Below are 15,011 nucleotides of genomic sequence, written 5' to 3'. Positions count from 1 at the left end.
TAGATGTTGCTTATTACTGTTTTCTCTTATATTAATTTCAATTTTTTAAAAAATTATGTCATCACTTTGATATGGTACTTCATTTGAGGAATGCCTTTGTATTTCAGATGGAGAGAATCTGATGGCAGAGGGAATGTTTTTTTCTGGCCGGAGCTTGGGAGTTCTAAAGGAAATTAAATGATGCATCATTGCATCAAGGGATAGTGCGTTCAGTTTAGTGTGTCCTTAGTAATTCTTTTGTATTTCATTTATAAATGCCTTTTTGAAGGCTCACTGTCTTACATGCTGACAGTAAGTTTACAGCTCTTTCATGGTATTTATACAAAGTAGCAACTTTGCAAATCCCATAGTCGAAAATGTTAATGTATGACCTAAATACAGACAAATTAGAAATAACAGTTTAAAGAAGATATTCTGCTCTGTGATACAGATACATAGAGATATTTGTGATTATTTTGCTCTATGTACTAAAACTGCTACTTCTCTGCTGAAGCCCTTAGTTTGTGTCTATTTTGTCTTTCCTCGTAGAATCATCAAGGTTTGAAAACAATTTTAGAATCATCAAATCTAACTGTAAATATAACACTGCCCAGTCCCACTAAACCATGAATGAAGCCATCCCTACTAATAATGTTCACAAACTCCTTCTCTTGCATCTATAAGATTTTGGCATTTTTTTGGTAGGAGGATAAACAGGAATTGATAATATCTGCTTGATATGACATAAACCCAGTATAATAAAAGTTTATAATAAAAGTTTGGATGGTTTAAGTTGAGAAAAACATTTCACACCGCTGCACAGCAATTCATATTTGGCTCATTTCTCCTACATTTTTGATATCAGAGTATACAGTGAAACGTCAATTTAAACTGAGATTGATTTCAAATAACCCTAAAAAGCAAATAACATCCTTTCTTTATGATGATAATAGTGGTGACATGTACCTTTAGGAAGTGAAGCTTCTGTTTTTTTAGATAGAGCAGGGGGCACTTTCTTCTCTGGAGCAGTCCTCTCAGCCATCTCAGGCACTTCAAAGATATTAGTGCATTTCATTTTAGAGTTACAATAAAACTCAATATTAAATACAAAGACTGAAACACAGAGGACAACAGACATGTTTTGAAGTAATAATTAAGCACACACTCATACTCAGTGTGAGTATCATTTAAAACAGATCAAAAACGACAGACAGAACAAAAGAGGTTAAAATATTACTTAAGAGAAGATTCGGTGTGATTGTCATGTATTCATGATAACACATAGCTTTGACTGATGCAGGTTTTGTTTTTATCAGGAACAGCTAGACAAATTTTCTTTTCTGGGACAGCTTTTTGGGCATTGCATGTCCTTTGAAGATATTAGTACCTATTAGTTACATATATTAAGCTTTAAAATGAGCAGTGAAGCAACATACTCGAGGGAAGGAAAAGAGATCCTATGCACAAGAGATACCTTTAGACTGTGCAGCTGCTCGCTTTTTAGCAGCAACATGCTGCTCCTTTTCGGCCACCTTGGCTGGTGGTGGTTCCTCTGGTGCCAAAACCAGCTCTGGTTCTTTGGGTGCCACTTCAGGCTTTGGTTTTCGAAGAGGTGCAGAAGGCTCCAGTTTTTGGGGTTCTAAAACAGTTTCTGGTTCCTCAGACACCATGACAGGTTCTGGCACAAAAGGCTTTGATTTTCTGGACACTGCAGTAGGCCTTGACTTCTGGAAATCTGCAGCAAGGTCTGTTTCTTCAGCTGCCGCAAACTCTGTTTTTTGGGCCTGCACGAAATGTTTTGTTTTGGGGGGCACCACAACACGCTTTGATTTTTGAGTTGATTCAACTGTCTCTGACTTCTCAGACAGTACTATGAGCTCATATTCCTCAGGGGCCATAAATGGTTCTGGTTTCTGGGATTCTAGAACCGGCTTTTGTTCTGGGGGCTTCACACCATATTTTAGTTTTTGGGGTGGAACATCAGACTTTGGTTCCTCAGGTACCAAAACAAATTCTTGTTGCTCAAGCACTACAACCTGGGCTAGTTTTTGGGTTTCCACAATGGGCTTCTGTTTTGGGGGCATCACGCCATATTTTAGTTTTTGGGGTGGAACATCAGGCATGGGTTCTTCAGGTACCACAACAAACTCTTGCTTTTCAAGCACTTCTACATGTGCTACTTTTTGGAATTCCAGAATGGGCTTCTGTTCTTTTGGGGGCATCACGCCATATTTTAGTTTTTGGGGTTCTACATGAGGGATGGGTTGCTCAGGTACCACAACAAACTCTTGTTTTTCAAGCACTTCCACATGTGCTACTTTTTGGAATTCCACAATGGGCTTCTCTTCTTGGGGCATCATGCCATATTTTAGTTTTTGGGGTTCTACATCAGGCTTGGGTTCCTCAGGTACCAAAACAAACTCTGGCTCCTCAAGCGCTACCACATGCGCTAGTTTTTGGGATTCCACAATGAGCTTCTGTTTTGGGGGCGTCACACCATGTTTTAGTTTCTGGGGCTCTACATCAGGCTTGTGCTCCTCAGGTACCGCAACGGACTCTGGTTTCTCAGGCACTATAACATGCTTTGGTTTTTGGGATTCTACAACAGGCTTCTGTTTTGGGGGCATCACGCCATATTTTAGTTTTTGGGGTTCTACATGAGGCATGGGTTCTTCAGGTACCACAACAAACTCTTGTTTTTCAAGCACTTCCACATGTGCTACTTTTTGGAATTCCACAATGGGCTTCTCTTCTTGGGGCATCATGCCATATTTTAGTTTTTGGGGTTCTACATCATGCTTGAGTTCCTCAGGTACCACAACAAACTCTTGTTTCTCAAGCACTACAACCTGGGCTAGTTTTTGGGATTCCACAATGGGCTTCTGTTTTGGGGGCATCACACCATGTTTTAGTTTCTGGGGCTCTACATCAGGCTTGGGCTCCTCAGGTACCGCAACGGACTCTGGTTTCTCAGGCAACACAATATACTCTGTTTTTTGGGATGCTGCAACAGATTCTGATTTTTGGTATGTCAAAACAGTCTCAGGCTGCTCAGATGTCAGAACATGCTCAAGTTTTTGTACTGCCTTTACAGGCTTTAGTTTTCGGGCCACTCCAGCCACTTCTGGTTTTTGCGGTTCCACCTCTTGAGGCTTTGGTTTTGGGTGTCCTGCAATGGACTTTGGTTCTTGAGGAACTGGAACACGTACTTTCTTTTCTGGCAAAGTTGTCTTGGTTGCTTTATGTACATAAAAGATATTAGTTCTAAATTTAACAGCTGCACGGACAATCATACCAAAATTAAGCCAACCATAAAACATAAAAAGACAGTTGTGATGAAATATTAAAAACATATCAAGTATCAATCATCTATGCTGGCCTTTTAAAAGATGAATACAGAACATTTGGCTTTTCTCTCAAGAGTACATACACACACTCTGCCTCACAAAACTCACGCTCCCATACGGAAGTACACACATGCACTAATAATATAACTTAAGATGTAAGTAAAAGCCATGATAATTGTCAACAGAATGGACGGGACAAAAGATATTAATTGCACTGCAGGCAATAAGCTGAAGATTCTTTCAAGAAACAGCAGTGATGGCATGTAGATTTTCTTGGTGGAACTTCTGGCATTTCAATTAAATTGATAACTTCTCCTCTTAGCTACTAGAATGGATACTTTGTTTTCTTCTCCTATTATAACTTTTAAGTTATTAGCTGTGGTGGTTTTCTTGAACAAAAGCAGGTAGAACAGCAAGAATATGCAAAAATAGTAAGAAGAACTGAAGTAGAATAATAGTAAGAATAACATACAGGCATTTCAGACATCCAATATTTGCCACTAGTTTTTTTCAAAAACAACCATGTGTGTCTATTTCACATATATATGTAAATAACTAGAACAAGCAGAATTTAGAATTTCAGGAAACAGAAGGCTTGGATAATTACATGTTAAAGAAAAGAGGAAAACCATTACTTTTGTTATTTTATTAGTGTTGAGATTTACCTTCCTTTGGTGGGAGTTCTGGTTCTTCAGGTGCAGCCTCTGGTTCTGGGACAACCACAGGTTCTGGTATTTTTTGCACAGGTATTTTCTTTTCTGGAACAACTTTCTTCGGCACCTCGGGTTCTTTAAAGATATTTGTTTGTTTTAATTTCAGGAATTTGAAGAATAGGAATTAAAAGAACAATAATAACTCCAAAGAAAAAAAATGGCTAACAGCATCAGAAAAAAGCCCACCCTTATAAACCATTTGGTTGTTGGATTTTTTTTCATATTGCTTTACACACACTATTAGTAGCCACTGTCACCAGGAGCTATTCACAAAGGAAAAAGACAACACAGTTTGTAACACTTATATAAAGTATACAAAAAAGCTACTAACACAAATATAAGAAACATAATATTTAGAGAAACAGATAAATGTTTGTGCGCAGTCTTATTACTGTTGAACATATACCTTTGGCTGGTGGAGGTTCTGGTTTTTTAGGAACTTCAATGTGTATTTTTTCTTCTGAAATCACTTTCTTGGGCACCTCAGGCACTTTAAAAAAAGCAGTAATTTTATTTATGTATGTCTGCAGTGTTCAGACATTAAGAAAAAGTAAATCTCAGGCACTTCAAAAGCATGAGAAATTTTGGATGTGAATATGTAATTTCTCCTTTCCCTAGAGAAAACTCTCTCTGCTGCCTCACAGAGTTACAGATGCAAAAACTACAACTGAAACAACAAAAAAATTTATAAGACATCAATAGTAAAAGTAAATTACCATTATGTTAAAATGGTACTGCAGAAAATTAAGGGGTTTTCTTTACTTGCATACAATTTTAGTGACTGGATGTTCTGGTGTCTTTGATACTTTAACTTAAACCTCTTCTGGGACCAGTTCCTTTGGTACCTCAGACACTCGAAAAATAGCAGTGACTTTATACTGTCAGAATTTCATAAACACTAAAGCATAACAGCAGATCACTCTTAGTGAAAACACCAACTACAAAGATTTACTTTCTTCACTCAATACATTTTCTCACTTGACAAACTTTTTACAACAGAAGAAAATGCTAACAGAGGTCTTGAATACTGTCTTCTATATTGTTAAAACAAGAAAATATATTTTTTAAAATTCTGTACTTTTGTCATAACGTCAGGTATCTTTAGCTAGTATAACTTTTAAGGTTTTAGGCACAGCAACTTTGATTTTTTTTTTGTTCAACATCTACTTGGGTCCTTCAGGCCCTTTAGGAAATGGATTATTATCAGTTATTATATAGAATTTTACAGTTATGTTCAAAACTTTTCAGTAGAAATTGCCAAGGTTCTTAATAAAACATCTGATTTGATTTGTTTATTGTCTTATTTTATGTCTCTGTAAAGCCTCAGGAAACACCTCAGAATCTTCTGGGGCTTATTATTCCATTTTATTCAAACATCTCTCAAATCTCTATTTGACTGAGACTGACATTGTCTATTTTGTATTCCTTGTCACATTCTTCTATGTATGATGACTTTTTGGTATCAATTTTTTTGTCTCTACACACAAGTTTTCTTCTATATTAGACATCTCTATCACTCATTCTATGCTCTCTTTGGGGCTAGTTTTTCATTGTCAGTCAGGACTATCTCACATCACAGAGGCCACCTTTTCTCCTCTTCTCTTAAGATTTCTGCTTTTGTTCTCAAAGGTCAATCTCATTTCTGCTCAATATTTCTACTGCAATATTTCTAACACATTGGTACAGATTACAACTATGATTCAAAAGAGAAGAATATCAAACACACTAACATATATAGAACAATATAGGCAAAGAAAATAACAGGAAAACACAAACAAGCAATCATACAAATAATGTGCACAATCAAGATAGAGGTGTTTTTCCTCTTCCAAATTTTAGTTTTCTGTAGCACAACATACCTTTGGCTGGTGGTGGCTCTGGTTTTTTAGAAACAGCAGTGGGCACTTTCTCTTCTGGAATTTTCTTGGGCACCTCTGGCACTTTAAAGAAAACAGCATTCATTTTTTAAAAATAAAGCATTTAAAATATGTACATAGTAAAGGAGAAGGAGGATCACAAGAAGCATATCAGAAGGAAAGATATAAAAAGAGATGTCATGCAAAAAGCCTTCTATGTGATTACACACTAATTGGATTTTGATAAATGAGTTTTGCTATAAACTCTAATGCTCAAGAGAAAAATCCCCTCTTCTGAAAGACACTATTATTGACATATAAGCTTTAGGTAGTGTTACCCTTGGTATTTTAGATATAACAGTATTTATTGATTTCTTAGATACCTTGTACACTTTAAAGACATTAGTGTAGCTTTTTAAATTACAAAAAATTAAACATTCAGTACAGAGACATAAGACAAAACACATTGATATATAAGGATGTGACAAAACAAGTAGATGGATAAGGATGCTTTGACAACAGTTACAACTTCTGAGAAGTCTTCAAGGTTCGACCCCTCTGGCAAAGAGTAAGTTGGAAGTGACTTTGCTTGGGATCTGTTGTCAAGCAGGTTTAGATTTGCTATACTCCCCATAAAGATAAAAACAAGCTAAAGAAGTCATGGCAAAAGTTGAACTTCAATGAAATGCCTTTTAAATGTCATACATAACAGTTCTATGCCTGGCAGTGCTATGTGATAATGACTAGGGTGGGATAAGCTCTGCTGCTTGACAGTTGTTAATGCCACTCAAACTGCCAGTTCAGACAGGCTTGTGAAACACCTGAATGAATTGTAACAGCTGGTTTCTGTGCAAATTCCATTTCCATTCAAAATGAAATCAATTGACCCCTAAGTTTAACATGAGCAATGTGAAACAGAGGGATAGGATGTACTTCTTGCTAGTGTATGATAAAATTTCTGAGGCTGTACCCATAAAGTGAAAGTGTTCTGTAAATCTCACAGTGTGTTAACATGGCTGGAGCTTTCCTTATTTCTAGTCCCTTTCACTGGCTTCTGGTACAATTTCTGGGCTATTCTTGGGTGGAATAAATAGATCAACTCAACTGATTTTAAATCCTTTAACAGCAACAGTACAAGGGACAGAAGAAAGTTGTAGAAAAAGAATGAAAGAATCTGGTGACCTATACCTTTGGCAGCTTCTGGCTTTTTAGGCAGAGTTTGTCTTCAGGAATACTTTTTTTAGGCAATTCAGACACTTTAAAGCTATTTACTGATTTTGATTTTATCACTTAAACACAACTTAACAAACAGAAAATGGGACATATACAACATAAACACCACAAATCTGACATGTGGACCCTGAACTATTAAATCAGAAACTATGTAAGAAACAGAAAAAAGTAAAGATGTTTATCAGGGAAAGACCTCAGCTCTACCAGGCTCTCAAAGTACCTTTAGATGGTGGAGATTCTGGTCTTTTAGGCACAGGAGTAGGTTCTGGTTTTTTAGGCACAGCAATAGGTACTTTTTCTTCTGGAACAGCTTTCCTAATGGCTGCAGGCACTTTAAAGATATTAGTTCAATTTAATCAGAGAGAGACACATCATGAAAAATCTCAAATTTTTCATATAAGCAAGGTACTGAAAGAATGAATACAAATATGAATTATGCTGAACAAGGACCGAAACACAAACAAATAATTTAATTTTCTTGGAGTTCAAGACTTAGCAAATTGTAGGAAGAGGTGATGAAGAAGTCATATACCTCTAGACGGTGGAGCCTCCTCTTTCCTATGAACAGTAGAAATTTCTTCTTCTATGTGAATCTCCTCATAAACTTCATGTACTTGAAAGATATTAGTTTAAACACTTAAATTAACTCAGAGTATCTTCAGAAAGCAAGACAACATGTTAGATAAATAACAAATATAATCAAATATTCAAGCTCCTCTGAAGACATACAGGTTTATTTTACATCAATGTGCAAAATTAGGATGCTTTCAAATAAGGGATGAAAAACTCCTCACTGACCTGGTCTCTGCAGTTTGTCAGAAGAAAAATGTGTGATGTGCCCTAAACTGAGCTATTGCCCTGAGTGCAGAAATAGGCCCTGTCTATCTCAGTTCTGTCACTTTTTCTTTATGTTTTTCTCTTTTGTGCTGATCTCAAGCAGCACTTAATTTTAAGAACAACTACAGGCAATAACTTTTAAATTACTTTTTACTGTTGCAAACAACCAAAGCTGTTAAGTTCATGATAAACAGAATGCTCTCAAAATAATTTATATATGAAAACATGTTTTTATTCTTCAAATCAAACTTAAAATTTCTTATACCTGTAAAGTGTGCAGGTTCTTCTTTAGGTACAGCAGGAGGTATTTTTTCTTTGTGGACAGCTTTCTTTCGTACTTCAGGAACTTAAAAATATTGGCTTATTTTAGAAATTTGCATTATGAAATAAGTAATACAATTTCGTAAAAAACAATTAAATCTACTAGAACAAAAGGAAAAATATGTGGTTTTGAGATGTGAATAAAACTTAACTTCACCTTCTGGAGTCTGTTATTTTTCTAACTCCTAGTTTTTATGGTTCTGAATATGCTCTTCTCTGAAAAGATAGTAGGAGGTTTTTTTATGTTTGGGTTTTTGTTTGTTTTTCCTGGTTTTGTTTGTTTGTTGGTGGGATGGTTTTGAGTGCATGTGTATGTGTGTGTTTAAGGACTTTTGGCACTAAAAAGAGTTTTCTTTTTAGAAACTTAAAAATTACCCATAAAAGCAAGGCAAAAATACAGTTCAATTAGGTAATTTTTAGGGTTCCAACACGTATAGACCTCTTCAATTCTGGAATCATGTAACAAAATTATGTTTCTATTAAAAATTTTGTGGCCTTCTATTTTGTCCTGATTTAAAGTCATACCTTAATCTTGACTTTAGTTAAGCCCTCGATATGACTATAAAGAATCCTTTTGCAAATAATCTTCTCTCACAACCTTTTAGATTTTTTCCCAATATATTGTCAGAGAAAGTATTTTGAGAAATAGAGCATGAGACATGAAGTCAAAAAATATAAAACTAATCCCTGAGTCTCCTGCCCACTAAATTTCAGTCTAATTTAGTCTTCCTAAATTTTAAATTGTTGCAGAATGTATCAATCTGTTTAAGTAACTACTTATAGGAAAAAAATAAAAACCAACTGCAAAGTGTCTCTAGCATCTAGTTGTGTTGTTCAAGGAGAACAAGCAAATTGGGTTTCTGACTTGGTATCTCACTTTCATAAGAGGTTAGAGAGGGTTAATTTGGAGGTAATGTACCTTTAGCTGGAGGAGCTTCTTCTGTAGGTACAGCAGCAGGTATTTTCTTAAGTGGGACAGTTTTCTTTGTCACTGCAGATACTTCAAAGATATTAAATTTTTTAAGAACATTATAGTACACAAAGTGTAAGTAGCAAAGAAGCAACAGACACATAGCATCTAAAGAAACTTTAGAATAACATTAAATAACAGATTAACACACAGATGGAATGATGAAGAAGAATAATTTGTAGGAATGTGTTGCTTTATAGATTGCTTGAAGAGTTGGTTTACCTTTAGCTGCTGGAGCTTCTGGTTCACTAGGAGTAATAAAAGGCACCTTTTCTTCTGTTGGAACTTCTCCATAACCTTCAGGTTCTTTAAAGATATTAGTTTATTTTACATATTTTAATATTAGTTACAAGACAGGAGTAGAAAGACAAAATAAAAGCATGCCGAAATGCATATGGACAAAGAGCTGTTTGAGCATAAGTTATTTAAATATCTTTCAGCCTGATCATTGAATGACTTTACCATTCCCAATTACTAAAATATATGTATACAGAAGTATTTAATTTCATTTTCTAGTTTCTTAGTTCTGTCTATTAGATAGAAATTGTAACTGAATTTCGTATGTCTTCATTTGGAGTTGACTATCTCCATTGCAACTCAAAAATTAGGTGTTGCTCAGGATGGCTCTTAAACCACTGTCTGCTTCAGTTCATTTCTTTACTCCAGTGTTACTCAAGTGCTTCCTGAATCAGAAACTTAGCTTTTCTTTTCTTTATGTATCTTTTTCACACTATTCGAGGAAAAAAGTATAGCATTTTTAAAATGGTAAACTCCATTTTTACATTTAGTGTAAGGTTTTAAATCTAAAATTTTTTAAATGCTGAATTACATCTAAATTTGTGGACATAGATGGTCTGAAAGATATTGATAGTTTAAAAAATGAATTAAAATCAGCTAATATTTTACAGAATAATATAGAGCATGACTTGATATATTCTCTTGAATTCTCTATTTGGTAGATGAGTCATTGGTGTACCTTCATATAAAGGAGGCTCCTCTTCTCTAGGGATAATGGTGAGTACTTTCTCTTCAAGGACAGCTCTCTTATGAAACTCAGGAACTTCAAAGATATTAGCTTTTTTTAGTAACTTCAAAGTAAGTTTCAACTTTTAATATCCCAAACAGAAATAAACCCAGAAAACTATGTTGTTTTGAGGTCTTGGAAAATTTTCAAGAATTAATATGATACAGTTCTAGAACTGCCATCCTGGAACAATGAACTACATGAAGAAATTTATGGTTTCAGCTCTCAAAGAGAGAGCCATTTGCTTTCCTTACTGCATTGTCATGCTCTTACTTCTGGCTGATGTAACAGCTTTAATAGCTTTAACTTACTGGCTCTTGCCCTGTTACTTCTTCACCAATATCATGACCTGAGTATTGTTATCAAAACCCCAACTGAAACTTCACAACTCTATTATAAATAGAAAAGTGCTGAAGCTTTACATACTGTTGTTGCAAGCAGCAATACCTCCTCAGCATGTTTTCATTCATAATTCAGTGATTTACTGTCTAGCACATATTTGAAATGTTTGACCCAGAGTTTGGGATTTATCACTGAGATTTCAATCTCCACTTAGAGATTGCAGTGGTGTAAAAAACATGACAAGTTTTAGTGATGTTAGCTGGGAAAAAATGGCACAAATATTTTCTTTCCATAAAATCTCATATCAAAGGCTCCTTTACCTTTCATTGGTGGAACTTCTATTTCAGGTGTACGTGTAGGTTTCTTTTCTGCAGGGACAGGTCTTTTGAAATCATCTGGCCCTTTAAGATATAATTTACTTTTAGGGCTTTCAAAGCTACTTGAAAGAAGTTAAAAAGAAGAAGAGCAAGTCTAGCAAGGAAGATTTTTGAAACATCAAAGAATTAAATCCTTCCTGAAAGAACATTTATGTTAATTTTGAAGATTAGACAGAAGAATAACATATTAAAAAATACATTCTTGAAAGATTACTTTTTCTTCTTCCTTTCCAGAAGAAATAAAGATATTATTTCTTTCTGAACTTTTTTCATGTGCAAATTAAGGACAGAACACACATTTTTAAGTGACTGACATGTTTTCAACAAATGACTTGAAACCAACAGGCAAAAAAGACTCAATGACAAACAAATGAAAAAAGACCCACCATGAGGACATAAAACATGCACATGTTTCTCAACAAACAATGAGGACAAAAGATTGACATCAGAGTTCATGTTTCACAAGGACAGTGAAGAGAAGTATACCTTTAGCAGGTGGAGGCGTTTCCTTTTTAGGAGCAGCAGGTGGTACTTTCTCTTTTGGAACAGGTTTCTTTGGCATTGCTGGCACTTTAAAGACATTGGTAGTTTTTTTAAGAACGTTTGCAATATGAGAATTATGTAAGAATAGAAGTTAAACAAAAAGCAAACAATGCAAACAGTCAGAAAACTTAGCAAAACACAAAAATGTTTCTTAAATACATAAATACATGTTGTAGAAAAGAAGACACCTATCTGGATTGTTTTGCTTGGATTAATGCAGCCAGTTTCAGTATTAAATGAAAGAAAATCACTGCTGTTGTTGGATAAATTTTGAATAGGGATAAGCCTTAACAATTAGGTTTCATGTGCTATCAGCTGTAATTGATGGCAGCTGGGAATAGGGTAAGGTTGCAATTTCCTATCAAATAACTCCAAGCTTTTCTGTAAAAACAAACAAGCAAACTGATCCACGTTTTCCCACTGATTTCATTCTGACAATTCATACGAGAAATAACTATAAAAGTTAGCATAAAACGAATTCCTGGCAAATCTAGTGCTATGAACAGAAAATTACAGAACTCTGGACTAGTGCAGTAACTTCTCTAGCACTCGCTGACATTTGCTAGTCATGACATTTATGTTTCATAAAGCCTGATACAGACAATACCTATTAAGATAGCACACACTCCAGCACATTAGGTTAAAAAGAGTTCTAGGTTTTTAGGATTCTGCAGGAAACTAGAGTTTTAACCATTAGCTTTAAAGTATCACTTAAGTTGGGATGGCAGAAGTTAAATTAAGGTACTAATTTAATTCACTTTGTCTCAAGGAAGTAATTTGTTTCATTTTTGTTTTTTAAATAAGTAATTTTTTTTTAGTAATCTATGTTTAACAGTACAGTGAAAGAAAGCTAAGAGTCCAGAAGTCAAATCAGAATAGGCAAAATACTGGATTTGGGGATTCAGAGACTAGTGGAGAAGGCTGTGTTTTCAAATTTATCTGATGGATGATGTACCTTTAGCTGGTGGAGCTTCTCTTTTAAGAGCAGGTACTTTTTCTTCTGGCAGAGGTCTTTTGGGCAACTCAGGCACTTTAAAAAATATGTCATTATGGATTATAAGTTATTTATGAAGAAACAGACATAAAGACAGCAAGCAGAGCAATCACTCATTTGTAGAGGAGCCACCTCATAAGTCATGCAGTAAAAAGGGAGCAGTCATCTCAGAATTCTTGAGTAATAAAATCAGAAATATCAATATACATCTGTTTGGTATAATGTAAATGCAGTTTCTGTTTGGTGTGAGGGATCCCATGATCATAAATTTAAATTATGGGAATGAAGGTTCTACATGAGTCCTAATATCTTTATAACTCAAAGGACCTGAACTGGACAAAAGAATTAAATATTAATGCATGAAAAGTAATTCAGGTTGAAGCTGAATTCCATAATAAGATTAACATTTTCTCTGCTTGTGTTATATATCTGCTAGTTCACTCTTGGGCAGTCAGATAGGGAACCCTCCCATTTTACAGGGAAGGGAATTGCTAAGGAAGCACTAGGATAGAGACAAACTTTGAATGGATTTATCATCACCAGCAACTGACACACACAGGACTACGAACAAGGCAAAATATAAATAAACACCCATAGGAGGCTTAAGCAGCAACTGAAAACTCACCACACTATAAGAACAAAGAAGTCATGACTTGATTTACCTATAGCTGGTTTGGTCTCATAAGTCTCCTCATATACCTCCTCATACTTCTCATAGATCTCTTCCTTCTCCTTAAACTCATACTGCTCATAGACATCTCTCTCCTCAGCTTCCACTTCATATTCGTGTTCCAGAATTTCCTTATACCCCTCAGGTTCTTCAGGTTCCTCGTACGCCTCAAGTTCTTCAGCTTCCTGAATCTTCTCAAACTCTTCAAAGCTTTCATATGTCTCATACTTCTCATATTCTTCATAGGCATACTCATACTTCTCCACCACAGGTGCAGGAGCAGGGACTTTTTCTTTCCGTACAAGTTTCTTGGATACTTCAGGCACTTTAGAAACAGTATTATTGTTACTGCCTGACAAGTATTTTATTTTTTTTTTTTACAGCGAGACAAGATAATTGACATAGAACAGAGAATATGCATGACGACCTCAAGCACAAGTTACATTAAATTATAAAACTATGCCTCTGAAAAAATATATATATGATAAAAGATTTTAGAATGAAGAGGAAAAAAATCTTTGGGAAAAATAAGAGGAAATATACCTGTACCTTTGGTTGGTGTCGGTTCTTTGGGTTTGGGCACAACAGCTTGCACTTTCTCGTCTGCCACAGCTCTTTTACGCACCTCCGTGACTTAAAAGATACAGATTTTGTTTAGGAATTTAAAAACAACAAATCACCTTAGAGCAATGTAAGTAAAAAAGCACAAGAAACAGAGCTTTATGGTTCAACAACACAAACATTGAAAATGAAGAGTTTAAACATAAATTCAAACAAAGATCTTGTACAACAGAGACAAAAGTTAGAAAGAAGGTGGTCAAGGGTATTCCTATCATAAATATTAATTATAAGGAGGACATATACCTTTTGCAGCTGGAACCTCCACTTTTTCAGCAGGAGCAACCAGCACCTTCTCTTCAGGAGCAACCTTCTTAGGCACCTTGGGTACTTTAAAGATAAAATCTAACTTCAGTGTACTTTTGCACAATTTTTAAATGGACAGAAAGCCAGAAGTTTATGAACAACAGAGCAGAAATGCACAAACAAATACTATAGTGACAAATACAATACAGGACAGAAATAGTTAAGTGTGCCTTGCTAAACTCAGCTTGGATCAAGAATATTATCAGTTAACCATAACAGCATTTACAGTCTGCAGTACCTTTGGCTGATGGAGCTGGCACCTTTTTAGGAACAGGTTCTTTCACTTCAGGAATGGGTTTCTTAGGCATCTCAGGCACTTTAAAGACATTTTATTTTAAGAATGTCATCCACCAGTAGTATGAGAAAGAGAACAGAAAACATGTACAAAGAGACACAAGAAGAACTGATCTGCAGAATATATTTTTAAAAGATGAAACAGAAACAAGACAGTTCACACCCACGGGCTTGACTTCTTGAGCAACTCAAATAGTTTCAGAGTTTGTTTTGTGCTAGGAATTTGACAGGCACTCTGAGATATCAATACAGAAATGCAGCAGGGACACAAAGCTAACATAAATAACAAACAAACTAAACAGAGACACTGAATAACAACATATTGTTAACTTATGCACCTTTTGCTGGAGGATGCTCCAGTTTCTCAGGTGGGAGTACAGGTGTTTTTTCCTTTGGGACAGGTTTCTTAGGAATCTCAGGTTCTTTAAAGATATCAATTTGCAAACACATGTTAAAATTGCTTTTGGAACAGTAAAAACGTGAACATGGAAACAAGATAAAACGTGAACATGGAAACAAGATAAAAACATAGAACAAGACCACAAACTAAAAACATATATAAGAGTTACATAAAACTTAGAACAAGA

General features: G+C 35.3%; 1 protein-coding gene across 1 annotated transcript in view; it reads right to left on the bottom strand.

The window, feature by feature from the left end:
• Window positions 1-15,011, bottom strand: part of TTN (titin) — a 235,050-nt gene that overhangs the window by 114,227 nt on the left and 105,812 nt on the right. The window contains 16 exon segments of the mRNA XM_064718447.1: window positions 1,454-3,256; window positions 3,992-4,114; window positions 4,446-4,529; window positions 5,899-5,979; window positions 7,084-7,110; window positions 7,113-7,184; window positions 7,349-7,459; window positions 8,231-8,311; window positions 9,206-9,286; window positions 9,479-9,562; window positions 11,486-11,569; window positions 13,199-13,531; window positions 13,756-13,839; window positions 14,071-14,154; window positions 14,369-14,446; window positions 14,763-14,846. Coding sequence (XP_064574517.1) covers window positions 1,454-3,256; window positions 3,992-4,114; window positions 4,446-4,529; window positions 5,899-5,979; window positions 7,084-7,110; window positions 7,113-7,184; window positions 7,349-7,459; window positions 8,231-8,311; window positions 9,206-9,286; window positions 9,479-9,562; window positions 11,486-11,569; window positions 13,199-13,531; window positions 13,756-13,839; window positions 14,071-14,154; window positions 14,369-14,446; window positions 14,763-14,846 — 3,294 coding nt within the window.

Source organism: Zonotrichia leucophrys, chromosome 7 (genome assembly GCF_028769735.1).
Source record: "Zonotrichia leucophrys gambelii isolate GWCS_2022_RI chromosome 7, RI_Zleu_2.0, whole genome shotgun sequence".
NCBI lineage: Eukaryota > Metazoa > Chordata > Aves > Passeriformes > Passerellidae > Zonotrichia > Zonotrichia leucophrys.
This window is presented reverse-complemented; position numbering and strand designations above follow the sequence as displayed.